The sequence below is a fragment of the Bos indicus genome, chromosome 5, assembly GCF_029378745.1.
Source record: "Bos indicus isolate NIAB-ARS_2022 breed Sahiwal x Tharparkar chromosome 5, NIAB-ARS_B.indTharparkar_mat_pri_1.0, whole genome shotgun sequence".
NCBI lineage: Eukaryota > Metazoa > Chordata > Mammalia > Artiodactyla > Bovidae > Bos > Bos indicus.
The window spans coordinates 47733881-47756216 of NC_091764.1; the positions used below are offsets into that span (position 1 = coordinate 47733881).

The window sequence follows — 22336 nt, forward strand, 5'->3', positions numbered from 1 at the left end:
TTCTTAGTGCTTGCTGTTCCTGCCTCCTGACATTCTCCCCATTCCTCAGTAGTTATCAGATCCTACCTATTTCGCTTCAGTGAGGGAGGGGCAGTAGAGCACCTGCTATCACAGAGCTGAATGCTTTCTCTATGTTGTCTCCAACTTGACATATGTTAATACTCCAGCAACACAGTTTAAGTGTTCTAATTCTTAGCTTAATGGCAGAAAAACTCTGTGCCTGGAGATGTAAGTTTGGGTTGCTTGAAAGTTAGTGAGTGAGTGAGCTAGGATTCAGACTCAAATTTATTTAGCTCTAAAAGCCCATGCTCTTTTTCTGTAATTCCTGAAATTTGTGAACCTCTACTGTTCTGGCCCCTAAACTTGAGTCAAAGATAAAACTCTATAAAAAAAAAAAAATTGAAGATAGTAGTAGTATAAGTCCCTACTTCCTTCAATGCCAATTGCCAAAGATTATTTAGAAACCAAAAAAAGAAAAAAATGTTCTCAATCTAGGAATAACGATAGAATTATTACAGGGAATAATCTAGAAGAGATTTTAGCTTGGAGTTGATAGAACAAAGAGATGAAAAGGAGGGGAGAAAAATGAATAGAAAGAAGAGCAAAGATGCGAGAAGAGGAGAGATGCAGATAGGTCTTTAAAACCACTGAAATTTCTTTTTTTTAAATTTTATTATTTGTTTACTTTTTAAAATTTATTTAATTGGAGGCTAATTACTTTACAATATTGTAGTGGTTTTTGCCACACATTGACATGAATCAGCCATGGGTGTACATGTGTTCCTCATCCTGAACCCCCCTCCCACCTCCCTCCCCATCCCATCCCTCAGGGTCATCCCAGTGTACCGACCCTCAGCACCCTGTCTCATGCATCGAACTTGGACTGGCGATCTGTTTCACATATGATAATATACATGATTCAATGCTATTCTCTCAAATCATCCTACCCTCGCCTTCTCCCACAGAGTCCAAAAGTCTGTTCTTTACATCTGTGTCTCTTTTGCTGTCTCACATATAGGGTCATTGTTACCATCTTTCTAAATTCCATATATATGCATTAATATACTGTATTGGTGTTTGTCTTTCTGACTTACTTCACTCTATATAATAGGCTCCAGTTTCATCCACCTCATTAGAACTGATTCAAATGCATTCTTTTTAATAGCTGAGTAGTATTCCATTGTGTATATGTACCACAGCTTTCTTATCCATTCGTCTGCCGATGGACATCTAGGTTGCTTCCATGTCCTGGCTGTTATAAACAGTGCTGCAATGAACATTGGGGTACACGTGTCTCTTTCAATTCTGAATAAAACCACTGAAACTTCTTTAGTGACTTTATTACAAAGTACTTCTCTTAAAATTGCAGCTTTAAAGAAATAAAGGATCCTGAGTTATTGGATTTCGTATCTGTAAGTAAATGCTTTATTATCATAACTATCTTATCTAGTATAATACACAGAGCAGTATACAAACCCTTAGTATAAGCAGCTTGCTATTATCACAAGAAAACAAGTGTAATCAGCCAGAAAGTAGAATATTATCTTATTTAGACTGAGAGGTAGCAAATAACTTTTTTCCACTTTTTAAAATACAACTTAAAATTTTAGTATATTACACAGAGCAGTACACAAACCCTTAGTATAAGCAGCTTGCTATTATCACAAGAAAACATGTGTAATCAGCCAGAAAGTAGAATATTATCAGAATTCCAGAAGTCCTTCTAAGTGCTGAGTCATAGACCTTGTTGTGTATGTTCAGCTTTGGTAAACACTGGCAGTTTTCCAAAGTGGTTTCTCTGTTACAGTGGCACTCGCAAAGCCAGCGACATAATATGCGGGGCCCAGTGCAGAATAAACATGTGGGGCCCCTTGTTTCAAATGCAGGGAGAAGTCCCATTAAAAGTGCTAAAACACAAAGCTTTTTCATTTCTTTTGCAGTTTCTTGACTTGCCATGATTTTTTAACTTGCTATTTAATGCCATTTTAAGTAAAGATATCATTTAAAGTTATTAGCATAAATTTTACATTTGATCATTTTTTTAAAAGAAATTTTATGATGATTATTTATTTATTTTTGGCTGCATGAGGTCTTCGTGGCTGTGAGCAGGCTTTTTCCGTTTTGGTGAGCAGGGGCTACTCTCTAGTTGCTGTGTGGGAGCTTGGGCCTCTCGTTGCAGTGGCTTCTCTTGTTGCCAAACAAGGGATATAGGGTATGGGCTTCAGCTGTTGTGGCACACAGGGGCTTACTTGCCTCTTGAACCTGTGTCTCCTACATTGGCAGGCAGGTTCTTAACCACTGGACCACCAGGGAAGTCCCTACCACTAATTTTTATATTGTGCAATGCCAGTTTTAAATGCAAACTGATGTAAGAAATGACCTAAATTACATAATTTGTATTTCATAGCTTGAACATGCAGATGACACCATCCTTATGGCAGAAAGTGAAGAAGAACTAAAGAGCCTCTTGATGAAAGTTAAAGAGGAGAATGAAAAAGTTGGCTTAAAGCTCAACATTCAGAAAACTAAGATCGTGGCATCTGGTCCCATCACTTCATGGCAAATAGATGGGGAACCAGTGGAAACAATAACTGACTTTGTCTTTCTGGGCTCCAAAATCACTGCAGATGGTGATTGCAGCCATGAAATTAAAAGACGCTTACTCCTTGGAAGAAAAGTTATGACCAACCTAGATAGCATATTCAAAAGCAGAGACATTACTTTGCCAACAAAGGTCCATCTAGTCAAGGCTATGGTTTTTCCAGTAGTCATGTATAGATGTTAGAGTTGGACTATAAAGCAAGCTGAGTACCGAAGAATTGATGCTTTTGAACTGTGGTATTGGAGAAGACTCTTGAGAATCCCTTGGACTGCAAGGAGATCCAACCAGTCCATCCTAAAGGAGATCAGTCCTGGGTGTTCATTGGAAGGACTGATGTTGAAGCTGAAATACTTTGGCCACCTGATGCGAAGAACTGACTCATTTGAAAAGACCCCAATGCTGGGAAAGACTGAGGGCAAGAGGAGAAGGGGTCGACAGAGGATGAGATGGTTGGATGGCATCACTGACTCGATGGACATGGGTTTGGGTAGACTCCGGGAGTTGGTGATGGACAGGGAGGCCTGGCGTGTTCATGGGGTCACAAAGAGTTGGACACGACTGAGCGACTGAACTGAACTGAACATGCTTATGTATTTCACTCTCTACCTTCTGCTTATGGATAAGGATGGACTGAAAGGAAAAAAAATTATGGTTGTGAGGATAAGCATCTTTATACGTTTATTAGTCATTGTGTGTGTGTGTGTGTGTCTATTTTTCTATTGACTGCCTGTCTCTCTTTTATTTCTTGATTTGTAACAATTGTTTTTATATTCTGGAAAGGAGCATTATGTACATTCCATGGGTAGTAAATATCTTCTCCCATTCTATGACTTCCTTTTTATTCTCTTATTGTGTACTTTACTATAAAGTTCTTCATTTTAATATAGTTTGTCAATCTTCTCCTTTGGGGTTAACTGCTAGTTTATACTGGAGAAGGCGATGGCACCCCACTCCAGTACTCTTGCCTGGAGAATCCCATGGACAGAGGAGCCTGGTAGGCTGCAGTCCATGGGGTCGCTAAGAGTCTGATACGACTTCACTTTCACTTTCACTTTTCACTTTCATTCATTGGAGAAGGAAATGGCAACCCACTCCAGTGTTCTTACCTGGAGAATCCCAGGGACGGCAGAGCCTGGTGGGCTGCCATCTACGGGGTCGCACAGAGTCGGACACGACTGACGTGACTTAGCAGCATCAGCTAGTTTATACATGGTTTCAGAAATCTTTTCTTTACTCAGATCATAAAGATATTCTCCTATATATCATCTTCTCAAAGCTTTATTGTTTTGTCTTTCACATTTATGTCCCAGATCCATCTGAAATTTCCTTTTTTTGTAATTGGTACGAGGTAGGAGATCAAACTTGGCTAATGCTACTTTTAGTCAATAAGACAGTGGGTTCCCAGTCCAATCTGGTTAGTTCTATATACTAAATCCTATTATGACTTGATAGTAAAATGAGTAATGTGTTTTTGAAATGTTTGTAAAATCATAAAAAGATAAGTTTTTTGCTTGTCATTATGAAAAAGAGGTTAGTTCTTTAGACAAAAGCTTCCAATAAAGTCAAATTTAAGAATTTAATTTCAGAATAGACAATTCCACAACTATTCTGAGTTCTACTTGCTAAGTCTTTTGAGTGTTATGGTTAAAGTGAGGATGGCAAATGTAGGTGGATCAAAGTAAAGTGTTAGTCGCTCAGTCGTGTCCGACTCTTTTGCAACCCCATGGACTATAGCTCGCCAGGCTCCTCTGTCCGTGGGATCAAAGTAAATTTGTTAAAAAAAAATCCAGGGGACCCTGAGATATTACTCTGAGTATATCTACAGGTTGTCTTTGTAGTGGAATAACAGCAATACCATGAATATTCACTTTGATCCATCGTGTTTGCCACCATCATTTCTTTCATTAGTAGAGCGCAACATCCTCTTCCCTGCCTGTGGTCATGACTCTCTCCAAAAGTCTACATTTGGCATATAGTGATCTGGCCTTTATTGTGCCTCATTCTTTGCAATCTGTGCCCTTACTCCACCTGAGCTTTGCCCCTTGTGCCCTTACTGCTTTGCAGATGTTGGCCCCTTGAGAACCTACCTATATTACTCCACTCTTCTCTGGTTGGCTCTGCTCATGTCTGCCAGCATTAAGCATTATCTCATTCAGAAAGCTGGGTTTTTAGAAAGTGATCAATAATTTTAGGGATTATTATTGAAAGTGAAGTGAAGGTCACTCAGTCGTATCCAACTCTTTGTGACTGTATAGTCCATAGGCATTCTCCAGGTCCTAATACCGGAGTGGGTAGCCTTTCCCTTCTCCAGGGGATCTTCCCAACCCAGGGATTGAACCCAGGTGTCCCATATTGCAGGCAGATTCTTTACCAGCTGAGCCACAAGGGAAGCCCATCATTGAAAGTAGTATAATTAAAACCAACTGTACTTCAATAAAAATAACGTAGGGACTTACCTGGTGGTCCAGTGGTTAAGATTCTGAACTTCAATGCAGAGGGCTTAGGTTTGATCCCTGGTTAGGGAACTAGCTCTCACATGCTGAAACCACAAGTTCACATGCCGCAACTAGGACCCGGTGCTGCCAAATAAATAAATATTTTTTTTAAATAATAATTTAATGAAAAGTATCTCCTCAGTGTGATTATTGCGGCAGTAAATGAATGAGATGGGGGCTTCCCTGGTGGTTCAATGGTAAAGAAACAACCTGCCTATGCAGGAGACACGGGTTTGAGCCATTCCTGGGTCGGGAAGATCCCCTGGAGAAGGAAATGGCACCCCACTCCGGTATTCTTGCCTGGGAAATCCCATGGACAGAGGAGCCTGGCGGGCTACAGTCCATGGGGTCGCGAAGAGCAACTAAACAACAACAAGAAAGAATGAGAATGGGTATTTGTTGAACGGAAGGATGAAAGGGGACTTCATTTTTATCACTTTTAGCAACTTCTCTTGGTCAGAGGATTTAAGAAACTTGTGGAGGAAAATCTGAGAAAACCTTCACTTCAGATGACACTGAAAATGTAACTCATTTTCTCTCCCGCCCTAACATGAAGCAAACTCCTTTTTCCAGCCTAACTGAAGCATTTTAAAAAGCAGAGACATTACTTTGCCAACAAAGGTCCGTCTAGTCAAGGCTATGGTTTTTCCAGTGGTCATGTATGGATGTAAGAGTTGGACTACAAAGAAAGCCGAGCTCTGAAGAATTGATGCTTTCGAACTGTGGTGTTGGACTCTTGAGAGTCCTTTGGACTGCAAGGAGATCCAACCAGTCCATCCTAAAGGAAATCAGTCCTGAATATTCATTGAAGGCCTGATGTTGAAGCTGAAACTCCAATACTTTGGCCACCTGATGCAAAGAACTGATTCGTTGGAAAAGACCCTGATGCTGGGGAAAATTGAGGGCAGGAGGCTCAATGGATATGGGTTTGGATAAACTCCGGGAGTTGGTGATGGACAGGGAGGCCTGGCGTGCTGCAGTCCATGGGGTCGCAAAGAGTCGGACACGACTGAGCGACTGAAGGGAACTGAACTAACTGAATGTTCGAGGCTACCTCATCGATTGGTTGGGGCTTGGCTCGGGCGCGGCCTCTCGGCTAGTTGGGGCTGGATCGCTTCCTCAGGAAGTGGAAGGCCTGAGGCCGTTGTGGTGGCGTCGTCAATTTAGCTCCGCGGGGGCCCTGGGGTTGGGGGGGGGTGCTGTGCGGACATGGCGGACTTTGACCCCCGCTACCCCTGCTCTTCTATCGAGGACGACTTCAACTATGGCAGCTGCGTGGCCTCCGCCAGCGTGCACATCCGAATGGGTACGTCGCCGGGTCCCTCCCGGCCGCGCCTTGTCGGTCCCCTGGCGTCGCCGGCCTCTGGGGGCTGGTTTCCGGCTTCTGAGGCGAGCATCCTCCGCGACCAGGCCCTGGGGATACCGCCGATCTCTTGGGTTCAGAGGACAGCCTTCCCTCCTCCTTCCGGTCCCCTGGCTGGGAAGAAGGGTTTTCTCCCTCCGCAGGGGCTGAGAGGGAGAGGTGAGGTGGCTCCCCAGCTGTACGCCCAGAGACCTGAAACTGAGTCCATCCTATCATCTTCGGTGGAAAAGGGGTTGAAAACCTCACTAGCTTGAATTTGGCATCTTTCAGTTAAGAGAAACTTGGGTTATTTTTTTCCGTGAAAGTAAGTTTATTATATGATCATTGTGACGTATATCTGAATGGAAAATGAAAGTGAAGTCGCTCAGTCGTGTCCGACTCTGCGATCCCATGGACTGTAGTCTACCAGGCTTCTCTGACCATGGGATTTTCCAGGCAAGAGTACTGGAGTGGGTTGCCATTTCCTTCTCCAGGGGATTTTCCTGACCCAGGGATCGAACCCAGGTCTCCTGCATTGCAGGCTATGTTTTTGATATAAGGGCTGATTCTGTGTCCTCGTCTGTCTTTGCAGTTTCTATGTCCTGGTATGAGGCTGTGTTCACCCATCTGGAAGCCCTGCATACCCCGTACTATTGGGGTTTAATGGTGGCTTCCTCACGAAAGCATGATTAATTACCTCCATTTTCAGCCCTTCTCTCTTCTCAGGAGAAACGGGTGTGGGGCTGAAAATTCTAAGCTTTAGACATATGTTTAGAAAATGATAATCATGGCTCCTTTCTTGGTAACAGCTCTCATCCAGGAATTCACCCAGTGTGATCTCACTCCTATCAGGAAATTACCAGTAAGGAACCCTGTGTCATGGTCATTGGACCTGTGACTAAGCTGACTGCATCTGTAGTTTAAAATGGTATCTGGTCTGTCAAAATTTTTTATGAATTTAAAGGTAAAACAGAAATGCCTCCCTCTATTTTTTAAGCAAATTAATCTGGCTGATCTAACTAGTGTCTTAAGGTGAGCAACTGTGACTTCAAAACTTCTTTCCTCACTACCTTTACATGAAGGAAAATGGGGTTGTTTTGAAAATGTAATACGTACATCTTCTGGAAAATACTTTTGGAATATTATATATTTAAATAGCCAAGGCTTATTGGTAGAAAACAACAAATTATGAAGCTACAGAAAAATGATGTGAGAATGAAAGCTGAGTACAATCTCTACCTTGAGCACTTTTATAGTACCATTAAGTTAAGTTTATATAATTAGTTGTTACATATGTAATATACATAGTCTATTAAACTAATCTGTTTTAGCAGTCTACTATATTTGTATTTTTGAAACACTAAGACATACTGTTTTATACTAAGAAGCACAATGTTATGATTCTTACATTTCTGCAACTTTGTATTTTTATTTAATGTTATCATATTGAAAAATAGCAGTACATATATTTATAGCTTTATCATATTTTTAACTATGGTGATCATCTATAATATGTATGTTCCATAATTTATTTAATCATCCTTTCTTGATGGGTATTTAGATTGTTACTTTTCATTCTTTTTATTCCTTCAAATAGAGCTTTAGGGGCCATTCTTCCATATGGTTGTGAATTTCTCCAATTATTGTTCTATAAATTTTTAGCAGTGAAATTATAGGTCCAAAGAATATGTGCATTTAAAATTTGATGTCGTCAACTACCCAAAGAGATTGCACCTGTTGACTCTCCAGCAAACAATACATGAGGGTACTTTCTACTGCACTCTCACCAGCACTGAGATCATCAAACTTCTTAGTATCTGGCAATCTGGTAGATCAGGGATTAGCAAACATTTTCTCCAAAGGGCCAGATAGTAAATATTTTCAGCTTTGTGGAGTCATAATAAAGGACTCTGTGGCACAGTTACAAAATACTGCCATTGTCATGCAAAAGAAGCTATACAATTACAATTAGTCACTCAGTTGTGTCTGACTCTGCAACCCCATGGATTGTAGCTTGCCAGGCCCCTCTGTCCATGGAATTATCCAGGCAAAAAAAGAAGCTATAGAGGACACAGAAATGGCTGTGATTGTGCCCAGGAACAGAGAAGGCAATGGCACCCCACTCCAGTACTCTTGCCTGGAAAATCCCATGGATGGAGGAGCCTGGTAGGCTGCAGTCCATGGGGTTGCTAGAAGTCGGACAGGACTGAGCGACTTCACTTTCACTTTTCACTTTCACACATTGGAGAAGGAAATGGCAACCCACTCCAGTGTTCTTGCCTGGAGAATCCCAGGGATGGGGGAGCCTGGTGGGCTGCAGTCCATGGGGTCGCACAGAGTCGGACACGACTGAAGTGACTTAGCAGCAGCAGTGCCCAGGAAAACTTTCTTATAAAATCAGGTGATGTGCTGGGTTTGGCCCTTAGCCATAGTTTACTGCCTCTTGTTGTGGGTAAAAAAAAATGTAATCTTGTTTTAATCTACATTTTTTTAGCCAGGTGAGTGAAGGTGAGCATTTTTCTTTTGTTTATACAACTTTATTGGGCTCCCTGCTGATATTAAGGATATAGCAGTAACCAGATAATATTTGAGTCCTCTAGATTTATTATTTGTGTGGAGTAGTAAGGGAGATAGGCCCTAAAGAGTTAAGCAAATAAATAGACTACTAGCAGTGTTAAACTCTCTAAAGAAAAGAAACAGTGATGAAATAGACACTAGAGCCTAGAATAGTAGCTTAGTAGCTATTTTAGTTAAGGAATGGTCAGGGAAAGAACTTTTAAAGGAGATGGCAGTTGTGTTGTTGAGAAGAAGCTAGCTAGGTTGTATTTGTTATCTATTGCTTTATTAAAATTTATTCCAAATTTTAGAAGCTTAAAACAACAGTTATTACTTAACACAGTTTCTGAGAATCAGAAATATGGGATAGGCGTAGCTAGGTGGTTCTGGCTCAGGGTGTCTTAGGAGAGTCCACTCAAGATGTGGGCTGAGACTGCAGTCATCTGAAGACTTCACTGGGTTGAAGATCTGCTTCCTGGAAACCCCACTCATGCAGATGTTGATACAAGGTGTTAATTCCTTGCCATGTGACCTTCTCCATTGGCTGCTTGAGCATCATGGCGTGGTAGCTGACTTGTCAAGAGCATGCAACCCAGGAGAGACCATTAAGGAAGCTACCGTGTCTTTTATGACCTAGTTATGATAATCACGGGCTTCCCAGTTGGCTCAGTGGTAAAGAATCCCTCTGCCAATGCAGGAGATACAGGAGGTACAGGTTCAAGCCCTGGGTCCAAAGGATCCTCTGGAGAAGGAAATGGCAACCCACTCCAGAATTCTGTTCTGAGAAAGCCAACAGACAGAGGAACCTGGTGGGCTGCAGTCTATGGGGTCACAAAGAGGCGGACAAGACTGAGCATGCATGCATATGTCATGTAGGGCTTGTTGCTGCTGCTGCTAAGTCGCTTCAGTTGTGTCCGACTGTGCAACCCCATAGACGGCAGCTCACCAGGCTCCCCCGTCCCTGGGATTCTCCAGGCAAGAACACTGGAGTGGGCTACCATTTTCTTCTCCAGTGCATGAAAGTGAAAAGTGAAAGAAGTCGTGTCCGACTCTTAGGCCCCATAAAAACTTTAACATTTTATTGTAAGCAGAAGGGAAAGCATTACAAGTACTTAAGCAGGCAGTCACATGATACAGATTACTCTACAAAAAGATAGCTGTCAACAGCTGTGGGACTATAGGTGGGACCAGTGAAAGCATGCAGACCAAATAGAAGGCTACTATAACCGTGCAGGTGCGAGATCATAAGACTGACTGGAAATGTAGCAAAGGAGACCAAAGAGGTGGATGACTTTCACTTTGCAAGTAGAAGCTACAGTAGTTGTTGATGGATTGGGAAAAGAGGGAAATCAGAGGTGACTCCTACATTTTCGGCTTGGGGGAGGTTGGTGCTGGTTACAGATTGGGTAGAAATGAAAAGTTCATGTTTCAGCCTGTCAAGTTTGAGTAGAAAGGGAAGAAGTGGAAGTAGAAAGCCGAAAAGTAGAAAGGCAGAAATAGGACTCAAAAAAAAAAAAAAAAACCACAACTGAAAGATTGCAGTTTGACTTGTTTTCTTATCAGATCTTTTATTTTTTTCTCTGGGTGTGTATGTATATCTTTTGCCACTTTTTATATTAGTTATTCAAAATGGGTGTCAAATGTTACTTTTTGTGGGATTTGATTTAAGTTCTATTTTTAAAAGAGTATAGAGGACTTCCCTGGGCATCCAGTGGTTCAAAGTCCATGTTGAAATGCAGGGGACACCAGTTTGATCCTGATCCGGGAAGATTCCACATGCCAAGGAGCAACTAAAGCCTGTGCGCCACAACTATTGAGCCTGTGTTCTAGAGCCCAGGGGCCGCAGCTACTGAAGCCCGTGTGCCCTAGAGAGTAGCCACCGCAGTGAGAAGCCCATGCAACTAGAGTAGCCCCCACTCACTGCAAACAGAGAAAAGCCCTTGCAGCAGTGTACACCCAGCACAATCAAAAAATAAATAAATACTCTTATATTTTAAAAAAGATGTAATGGGAGGGCCTTTAAGGATTAAATCTTTATTATTTATGAACATTCTCTTATTCTTATATTTATTTTACTGCTTGATATTTGGCAGACATGCCATCAAAGCACTTCATCATTCCTTGAGGAATGAGGTCTTTAGTAGGAATTTTTTTCAAAGAGAACATTTATCGCATGCATATTGTCATGAGAGTCAAGAGACAGTACCATATCTTTTGTTGGGTAAAAATCATTCCACAGTGTTGTTCTTGCCTAAGAAATTATGTGGCTCCATTATTGTGTCAGAATAACACCTTTTCTCTGGCAAAATTTACTTTTCATTAATTCAATATAAGTTTATTTAAAAGCAAATAAAATTTAAGGAGTATTTATTCTGTGCCAAGGGCTTCCCAGATGGCTCAGAGGAAAAGAATCTACCTGCCAATGCAGGAGATGCATGAGATGTGAGTTCGATCCCTGGGTTGGGACAATCCCCTAGAGAAGGAAATGGCAACCCACTCCAGTATTCTTGCTTGGAAAATCCCACAGACAGAGGGGCCTGGCGGGCTGTAGTCCACAGGGTCACAGAGAGTTGGACCAGAGTTAACGATTAAACAATATTCTGTGCCATCCCTGGCAGAGTGGTAGGAACTCATGCTGAGTCGTGTCCTAAAATGGGAAACTTAAAATGAATATTAATATCCTATTATTAGGGAGCTCTTTAGTCTTCATAGTCTAATAGTGAAAGACAAGTAGACATCACTATAAAATAAAGCATTTAGAAGTCTGTTTAGGGTCCTTCAGGAATACGAGGAACTCTTTGTGACCCTGTGGACTGTAGCCCACCAGCCTCCTCTCTCTGGGATTCTGAAGGCAAGAATACTGGAGTGATTGCAGTGCCCTTCTGCAGGAGATCTTCCTGACTCAGGGATCGAACCCATGTCTCTTTTATCTTCTGCATTAGCAGGTGTGTTCTTTACACTAGCGCCACCTGGGAAGTCTTCTATGTATCAGAAGACTTTTATAAATATTTTTAGATCATTGCGCTTTGGAGTTGATTTATGGATGTTGGTAATAAGGATGTTGGTAATAACGTATTTTGAAAGTCAGAATTTCTTATATAGAAACTAGAAGCAAAGGTACTAGAAGTGAGAAATAAAAATAGGTGAGTGAAAGTAAGTTTATATATTATTTGCCTTTTATGGAGAAGCTTCATTTTAGGGAAACATTTGCACCGCTTGGAAATTAAGATTTCTTTTTAAATTTTATATCTAACCATATGCTTTTTATTCCTGCTTTTCACTTGCAAGATAACTTCGTTATTTAAAACATGTTCTGGTTTTAATCCTTTGCTTTGTTGTATGTTGCACAAATATGGATTTGATGGTTTCGTTTTATTTTGATGGAAACATTTGTATTCTGGCCCATTAACTTAATTTTTTAAGCTCATGCTTCCTGGAGTATAGTTAACAAAATTTTTTATTTTCTGGGAGGCTTTTTTTTTTTAAGTTTTAGTTACAGTTGTGATATTTGGATTAAGATTTAAGAAAGAATTTACATAGTAATTTAATGTGTCTAAGAAGAAACCTGATCTTGCTGTACTCTGATAAATGCTTAAGAAAATAGTCATGTGTAACTTTTTTCTCTTTTCAGCCTTTCTAAGAAAAGTCTACAGCATCCTTTCTCTCCAAGTTCTCTTAACTACAGTGACATTGGCATTTTTTTTATACTTTGATTCTATACGGACATTTGTACATGAAAGGTAAGGTAATGACATGATTCAGAATCATTTTCAGCCACTGCATGTGACTCAAAGGGCATAAGATGAGCAAGGTAGTGGGGTTTTTTTCTATTAACTTTTGAGGTTAGAATGTAAAAAGGATTGATTAACTCTTGTGAATAAATTTTTGCAAGAAAAATAATCTACAATATGGTATTTACCGCCAACATTTTTAGCTTGGTTTCATAGAGTTAACCCCTCATCTCCATTAAGAATTTTTATTGAATGTAATTTTTTGAGTGTGTCTTTATTAGACTTATGCCCTGTCCCCAAAGCCCAAGACAGTGCTTGAAAAGTTAAATTTACCTTAGTGTCAGTTCACAGCTAGGAAAATTTCACTGAAATCCTTTCAGAGGAGTTCCATATGGTTCTTCCCTAATTTGTTTAAGATTTGACCTCCAAAATAATTATTTCCATGGGTAAGAGTAATATAGACTTTATATTAAAGAAAAGTAAAGAATGAATATTTTCTTAAAAGTAGATAATTTCTATCCTTCCTTTACAAAAGGGGAATCTTGAACTATTAGTTTGCTATTTGGAGTAAGTTCTTTAAGTTACAGCTATATAGTAAATGCCCTAAAAAAGTAGTTAGGTATAAAATTTGCTTATTATTTAATAGTTTTTCTTTATTGAGTTTTAGTTTTTAAAAAAGGCAGTATGCTAATTGAAAAAATTATTCAATATAATAGAAATTCATGACGTAAAAGGGTTACATTTTCCACATTCGTAGTGGGAAAGATTCTTTGTCTTCCTGCTCCTTCCCATCTCACAGTCTCAAATTTTCCCCATGGAAAAATAATTTCTTTGGTCAGTTTGGTTTAGATCCTTCCAAATTTTTTTTTCCTGTACTTTCATGAACACATAGAGAAATTTTATTATTAAATTGGATGTTATTTATGGTATTTTTTTAAGTTGAGAATGCTTTTAATTTTTTGTCTTTCAGTCCTGCCTTAATTTTGGTGTTGGCCCTTGGATCCTTGGGTTTGATTTTAGCCTTGACTGTAAACAGACATAAGCATCCCCTTAACCTATACCTGCTTTTTGGATTTGTAAGTACTTTGACAATGTGTTTCCTTAACATTTATTCCTGAATTTCAAATTTATTTATTTGAATGCATATATATATGTAACAGTAGCAGAACCAAATTAATGAGTTTTTTAAAAAATCAAGGCATTTCCTTTATGATAATTGTCTATCAGATAAAATCTAACTAGAATAAACAATTAAAACAAAGATATAATTAAGGGGAAAGAAGCTTGAGGATGAAGCTCAGTATCCCTAGTTCTTATTTAGGATATGAGTTCAGCTACTTTTGACATGGCTTAAACAAGATAGCTTATGTCTCTTTCATATAAAAATCTGAATGACTGTTTAGTGAAGTTGTCAGGGGCCCAGACACTGCTATAGTTTAGACATTTCTAAAGTTGCATTGGAAAAAATAAAATAAAATAAATAAATAAAGTTGCATCGAATAAGATAGCTTACTACCATACCTGCATTCTATCTATTTAAAAAATGAAAAGAGAAAGGAGAGAGCAAACCTCTTTGCTCCTCGGGGTTGTATGTCTCTCTATTCACATTCTATTGACTAGAATATAGTCACACTATATTCTAGCTTTTAGATCTAGATTCTTGCAGATCTAGCTGCCAGGGAAGCTGAAAACATAATGCTTAATCTGAATGGGTATATGTTTAGGCAAAATTCTGTTACCAAGAAAGAAAAAAAGAATATTGGGGGACAGTTTCAATACTCTGCCACACCAAGTTCAGTTCAGTCACTCAGTCATGTCCAACTCTTTGCGATCCCATGAATCGCAGCATGCCAGGCCTCCCTGTCCATCACCAACTCCCAGAGTTTACTCAAACTCATGTCCATTGAGTTGGTGATGCCATCCAGCCATCTCATCCTCTGTCGTCCCCTTCTCCTCCTGCCCCAATCCTTCCCAGCATCAGGGTGTTTTCCAATGAGTCAGCTCTTCGCATGAGGTGGCCAAAGTACTGGAGTTTCAGCCTCAGCATCAGTCCTTCCAGTGAACACCCAGGACTGGTAGAACTGGACATGGAACAACAGACTGGTTCCAAATAGGAAAAGGAGTACATCAAGGCTGTATATTGTCACCCTACTTGTTTAACTTAGATGCAGAGTACATCATGAGAAATGCTGGGCTGGAAGAAGCACAAGCTGGAATCAAGATTGCCGGGAGAAATATCAATAACCTCAGATATGCAGATGACACCACCCTTATGGCAGAAAGTGAAGAGGAACTAAAAAGCCTCTTGATGAAAGTGAAAGAGGAGAGTGAAAAGGTTGGCTTAAAGCTCAACATTCAGAAAAAGAAGATCATGGCATCTGGTCCCATCACTTTATGGGAAATAGATGGGGAAACAGTGGAAACAGTGTCAGACTTTATTTTTCTGGGCTCCAAAATCACTGCAGATGGTGACTGCAGCCATGAAATTAACAGACGCTTACTCCTTGGAAGGAAAGTTATGACCAACCTAGACACCATATTGAAAAGCAGAGACATTACTTTGCCAACAAAGGTCTGTCTAGTCAAGGCTGTGGTTTTTCCTGTGGTCATGTATGGATGTGAGAGTTGGACTGTGAAGAAAGCTGAGCACCGAAGAATTGATGCTTTTGAAGTGTGGTGTTGGAGAAGACTCTTGAGAGTCCCTTGGACTGCAAGGAGATCCAATCAGTCCATCCTAAAGGAGACCAGTCCTGCCACACCAAAGTACTATCTAAATATTATATTCTTTCCGTGTTTGTTTGTGTGAGGTAGTGAGGTTTTTTAAATGTGCATGTGATTTGCAGTTTCAACTTTATTTACATCATAAAGAGTGAGAAAAATAGAATTTTCTATATTACTTCTAGAATCTCCCTGTTGCAGATATGAAAAATCTAGTTGAGTTTAAGGAATAATGGTATAACAATTGGAATCTGTTCTCATGGAAATACCCTGGTTGTCCTGTGGTTGGGACTCATTGCTTTTACTGCTGTGGTTGGGGAACTAAGATACCACAAACTGTGCAGCACAGTCAAAAAAAGAAAAGAATCTAAATATTTTCATTTAATACATTGAGGTCTCATTTTTATTATGGTGGGCTTATTATATGTCCCATATACTTCAAAAGGCTGCTCTGAAACTAAAATGAGATCATGGGTATGAAATCACCTTGAATTCCTGGAAATCAGAACATGTACTTAACAGTATAAATTTTACATGCATCTATGTAATTTCAGTCTCTTTTTCTTAGACACTGTTGGAATCTCTGACCGTGGCCTTCGTTGGTAAGCCATAATTGTGCTTCTGTATATTACAGTAACTTTTTAAAGTGGATAAATCTTTTGGGTAAAAAAGTGTTTGGGGCTAAAGCTTAACATCATGTAATGTCATATTAAAAAATGTGGCATAGAATGAAGAATTCCTAAAATATAAGCAAAAAATAAATGTTTATATTGTTTTAGCTGAGTTTAGAGGAAGTCGAAAAGAATTAGGAAAACAATAGGAACAGAGAACAATATTCATTTTGTTTATCCAACAAGACAACATCAGATACTTCCCTGGCAATCCAGTGGTTAATCACTCCGCCCTTCCACTGCAGAGGATATGGGTTCAATCCCTGGTCAGGGAACTAAAAATCTCACATGCTGCATAGCGCAGCCAAAAATAAAAAAAAGACAACTATAGCTAATCTTTTTTCTTGTTTAAAGGGATCTTAAAAGAACTAATAACATGTTTGGAACCATGCTCTTTCATCACATGAGCTCAGTATCTCAAATTGCCTGCACTGAACTGTACCTTATTACATCCTCATATTTCATCAGAGGGCACTACAAGAAACAATAGTCATTTCTGTCTTGTATTTTGTGTTAAATATATATAATATTTAAAAGGAAGTATCTGTTATAATTATTTGATGTACCCTATATAATAATATCTCAAGTAAAAAATTTTGTGATTAACAATAAAAATTCTGATTGTTTCAAAATTATTTATCTGGGATACCAAAAAAGATCAGAATGTACTGTTACTGTCAATAGCAATAAATTGTGGATCCATATTGTTAATGTATTTTTCTCTTCTTATTTTGTCATTACTGTTTTTAACTTTTTCATGCTAGGTTTTGTCTCTATGTTTTTTGGTAATTCATCTCTTCTTTTTATAAAAGAATCAGAATATAAATAAATAATAACCACCAAACTAAATAGGGTTGAAATTTCTCAACATGGAAAGGAAGTATTATTAATACTTAACTTATTATCAGTGTTATTATCTATTACTTACTACTATGTTATTAAGTCTATCTCTGTCCTCTGGCATCCACCATTTGTAAGGGATGTTGGAGAGAGATGGAATCCACCCGAACTTACTGAAATTTCTGAGAAGAAGCAAAAGTGATTTCATGTTTTATCTTTTCTGCATATTCATCTTCTTAACCCTGTGTGGGATAAATAAAGTCAACTACTTAGAAACAGAAGGAACTTGGATAATTTATCCCTCTCAGATTAAAAATTACTTAAATGGATTTGAGTTCAAAACACTCAATTACCTTTAAAGAGGTTATAATTCAGTATTCTGTAAAATGTTGAGCAGTTTTATTACAATTGCTATAGTCAGTCTAGATGGTCATTCTAAAATTTCTGGAGTAAATTCGATATATATCCAGTAAACCCCAATAATGTTCTCCAGGATAATGCAGACTTGGATATAAAGCAATTCGTGGTTGGTTTCTATTGCCTACAGTGCTGGTAAATGGCAGACAACCCCAGACAGCCCCAATATTTTTCTTGCCTAGGAATTCCCAGCCAGCCACAGGACCCAGAACCATCACTATTGATGGTTTAAGCCATAGTTGATAGTCACCACAAATGGTGATGAACTGCAGCTGGGATAGAAATGGGTGAAAATCATTTCACCATATTCCCTAAACTCCTAAACCAGCTGGCTGTGTATTATCTTCTAGCCATTTCTTTAACTTCATAATGATGTGATCTCCTTATGTTGTATATTTTGGAGCCTGCTTATTGCACTATGGGTGTGGTTTTACCATACAAGAGTTGAAGACTGAATAAGGAATCTTTTCATAATTGTTTTTATTGGCAAGTAGTATAGGACAAAATAAGGCATTTCTATTATATGACAGAAAAAAAGCTTTTATATGGTTTATATGTATTTTTAATCAATGTTTTGTAATTTTACAGTTACTTTCTATGATGTGTATGTTGTCCTGCAAGCTTTCATACTGACTTGTGCAGTATTTCTTGGTTTGACTGTATATACTTTACAGTCTAAGAGAGATTTCAGCAAATTTGGAGCAGGGTAAGTGATATATTTATCATGGCTATGATAGATAGATATCTTCACTACTACCTCGTTTTGAGAGAGGTGCTGTACTGTTAGCATTGGATACTTTAAAAATGGAGGTAATGAGAAGTCATCCCTTTGGGTACTAGGGCCCTACTCTCCTGGAGCATACATGATAGGAGATGGAAAGTAGCTTTGAGTTTTTTGCTTCACCTCTATATTGAAAGGGAAGTGAATGCCCTGAAATTTAAGCTTTCTAGAGAGGCTATAGGCTTGCATGCTTTATAAATGGTATGAAATTTACCTGAATTATTTAGATCTTAACATTAACTGTGGGAAATGTTACCATCCACATCTTTGTGGCAAAAGCAAGGTAATTGTGACCCAGGTGCTAAGGAAGTCTGCGTGAACTTTAAATTTTTTGATCCATCTTAAGTAACCTGTATCCTTCTTCAAACTAATATAAGGAATGATCCTTTTTATATTAGGATAATGGTACTGTGTTGCCCTCACCTTGGTAAGAATGCATAGAATCTTTCCTAAGCTCACAATGGCTTTCTTTTGGCACATAATCACCCAAACGTTTTCTGCTCTTTTTTCCTGTTAAAGCACTAAAAATTTACAAGTAGTCTAGTCTTGCAAAACTTTCTTTCCTCCCCCTTTTTTCCTGGTACTCCAGATAGTGGAGATAGTGAAGGGACTGGGAAGTCTGGTGTGCTGCAGTCCATGGGGTCACAAGGAGTTGGACACAACTTAGCAACTGAACAACAACCAGATTATCAGAAGTCTCTACTGGGATAAAATATTAATTGGTCAGCCAACACTGACAATTGTGCAGGATGCATAAACAGTTGTATTAGAATGGAGTATGATTTAAGGAGAAGCTATATATATATATATAATTTTTTTTTTTGCTTCCTGTTTTGCATATGTGTTAGGTTCTGTTCTTCTAGGAAGCAATTAAGTTCTTTGGAAATGGTCTGAATCTTTTGAGGCTTGTTTTTAAGCTCTGTTAGCTGGATCCAGAACAGCTTTTAGTTCAGGGCTAATTTGGCCCCACTCTTGAGATAGTATCCTTCTGAGGATTACTCAAAGCCCCATGTCTCAGGTCTTTTCACTCTAGCTGGTGTGAATCAAAACTATTTCTGGCTTTATTGCGTCTGAGGATTTTTCTGCCTGGTTCTCTCTGGTGGTGGTTTCTCCAGACTTTGGTACTTCCTCACAAATATGCATTGATAAGTACTTAGCTAAAGACTGGAGGAGAACCCTCTGCATGCCACCAGAAATCTCTGTATAACCCTTTTTTTCTCTAGAACTTGGATCTTCAAAGTCTACCACTTTAGCTTCTCTAACCTCTGAATTCTCGTCTCTTCAACTCAAGGAAACCACAAAGCTGCATATGGATTCCTGTCCCTGCACTGTGGCCTGGGAACTCTAGCTGGGTCATTTGTAGAGCTCACCTTCTTTGTTTCCCTTATCTCAGGACTCATTGTCCTGTGCTGCTTATTGTTTGAAAACTGTTGTTTCGTATATTTTGTCTCATTTTTATTTAAGGAGGGAGCATAAATTTGGTCAGTGTACTTGTGGCCTGAGGCAGCAGATGTATATTCAGGCTTCCAAGTCTCATAAGATAATAGGACTGACTTCCTAGATGTCCTTGTCATATAATTATATCTTACATATATAATATATAATTTTATTTTATATATAATGAATGATAACTCATAAAATTATAGCAGTGGCAAATTTATGTGCATAAATTAAGTTCTTTAATACATCAGAATAAAACAGAGTGTACATTGGGAACTCTAATGGATATGCGTGTTCACAGAATCATTTGTTATTTGGTTAAAAATGAAATTATGCTTCATTGGTAAATTTATATATTTTTAAGAAGTTTTATAGCTCTCTGAATTAAATGATATTTCTAATGATATTTTGCTTATGTCAGTATTTTCTTTATATTCCAATTGAAACTTTAAAAATTATACTCTTAATTAGTCTTATACACCATAAAAACAAATGTTGAATAGATAGCTGTTCTTTCAATTTCTGGGTATTCTGTAATATTCATTGTAGGTTTAAGAATTCTTACATTTCAGTGATTCTTTGCCAAATATCAGGATGGATTTATTTATTCAGAAAATGCTGAATGAGTTTACAAAGGTTTTTGGTTAGGAACAATATTCTAAATTATTAAAATTTTTGTTTTTATAGACTGTTTGCTGGTTTGTGGATTTTGTGTTTGTCAGGAATCTTGAGGGTAAGTTGTTTTAGAATGATAACTTGAAATACAAATAATCTCAAAAAGCTGTAAGAGACATGTTACTGTAGGACACTTGGTTATAATTATCTGGAACATTTGTATGTAGAATGATTTTAAAATGATATTTTAAAAATCAAGGTCTTATGTTAATAATATTGGTTGAAAGAAAGATGAACAAATGAGTTAAATGAAATAGAAAGAGGTCCTCACTTGCAATTGCTAATCTTCAAGTGGCACATGTAATTCTGAGTAAGAAATAGATTTTAAATAATTTATGTTTGGAATGTTACTGTTCAAAGTCAGGTGGGTAATTTAATAGAAAGGAGAATATTCATTGGTTCCTCCCTTCACCCATTCATCCAACACAAGTGGACCTGCCCTGCCTTTTTCTACTTTTAACATTTGTATTCAAAGTTGTACAGAATTATTAAATATGTATGTAGAGTATAAGTAACTTAAGTATTCTTAATGCTGTTCTTAAATATAAAACTATTACAATAATCTCTTGCCTTTAGTTGTTTTTTTACAGTGAGACAGTGGAGTTGGTCTTGGCTGCTGGGGGAGCCCTTCTTTTCTGCGGATTCATCATCTATGACACACACTCACTGATGCACAGGCTGTCACCTGAAGAGTATGTATTAGCTGCCATCAACCTCTACTTGGATATCATCAATCTCTTCTTGCACCTGTTACGGGTTTTGGAAGCAGCTAATAAAAAGTGATTGAAAGCAGTATATAGAAACTGATTCCTTAAGTAATAAAGTTTGAGATATAATTGTTAAATACTTTTAAGATCTTATTTGTATGCTGTGTATTATAAAGTATAAATCTCCTTTGACTAGATTTTAATCTTATTTAGAAAGGAAAAAGTATTAAAGATAAATTACAGGGAATTATTCAGTATTACAATAAAATTATATTAAAATGTTAATGACATTTCATTACATTATGATGCATTAAAAATTAAAAGTGTGCTTAAGTCAGTTATTTTGACATAGAAGTTAACATTCTTAGTTTTTAAAGTACAAGTTTCATTTAAAAATTATAGCAGTATACCAGTGACCAATAAAACTTTAGCAAATTCCTGACAGCATTCATTTGCTAAGGTGCCATAACAAAGTACCACCGATCGCATGGCTTAAACAGAAATTTACTTTCTTTTCTAAAGTTCTGGAGATTGGAAGTGTGAGGTCAAGGTAGGGTTGATTTCTTCTGAGTTCCCTCTCTTGCCTGAATGATGGTCATTTCCCTGTGTCTTCACGTGGACTTCTCTCTGTACTTGTCTGTATTCAAATTTCCTCTTATAAGGATACCAGTCATATTGGACTAGGGCCCACCCTGATGACTTCATTTTACTCTAATTACTTCTTTATAAAGATTCTGTCTCCAAATACAGTCACATTCTGAGGTACCAGGAATTGGGACTTTGCACTGGTCCTAATGTTTGCATTCACTAAATAATTTGTTGATACCTAATGCCCCCTGTGATGCTATGAGGAGGTAGGGCTTTGGGGATGTGCTTAGGTCATGAGGATGGAGTTCTCACGAGTGGGATTAGTGCTCTTTTTTTAAAAGAGAGCCCACAGACACCGCTTACCCTTTCTGCCACATGAGCTGATGATGAAAAGACAGTCTATGAACCAGGAAGAGGACCTTTAAACTAGACACTGAATATGCCTGCACCTTGATCTTGGACTTCCCAGCCTCTAGAACTGTGAGAAGTAAATTTTTGTTGTTTATAAACCACCCAGTCTCTATAGTGTGTTGTTTTGGCTGCCCAAATAGATTAAGACAGACTTCATTATATGAATTTTCAGGGGGTACAACTCAGCCTGTAACACTCACTAAGCATTGTTTCCCAGCTATTAAACTGAAATAAATTAGTAGTATATAGATACAGCCTTTGGTGAGTTTTAGATGTAAATTTGACCCCATCACTATCAATTAATTATTGAATATCCAGTTGCATAATGCTATACTCACGTTAACATAGCATCGTAGGTAAGA

General features: G+C 38.4%; 1 protein-coding gene across 1 annotated transcript; it reads left to right on the top strand.

Annotated features, from left to right (window-relative positions):
* The first annotated feature begins 6214 nt into the window (after window positions 1-6214).
* On the top strand, window positions 6215-21112 carry TMBIM4 (transmembrane BAX inhibitor motif containing 4). The gene is made up of 7 exons (XM_019960870.2): window positions 6215-6403; window positions 12627-12735; window positions 13697-13802; window positions 16013-16046; window positions 17961-18078; window positions 20281-20326; window positions 20845-21112. The coding sequence occupies exons 1-7, from the start codon at window positions 6307-6309 to the stop codon at window positions 21049-21051; spliced, it is 717 nt and encodes a 238-aa protein (XP_019816429.1). The 5' UTR covers window positions 6215-6306; the 3' UTR covers window positions 21052-21112.
* The last annotated feature ends 1224 nt before the right edge of the window (window positions 21113-22336 follow it).

Coding starts and splice junctions, on each gene's coding strand:
- TMBIM4 (XM_019960870.2), top strand. CDS start 6,307: ATGGCGGACTTTGACCCCCGCTACCCCTGCTCTTCTATCGAGGACGAC. Junction 6,404..12,626: donor CAGCGTGCACATCCGAATGG/GTACGTCGCCGG, acceptor TTCTCTTTTCAG/CCTTTCTAAGAAAAGTCTAC. Junction 12,736..13,696: donor CGGACATTTGTACATGAAAG/GTAAGGTAATGA, acceptor TTTGTCTTTCAG/TCCTGCCTTAATTTTGGTGT.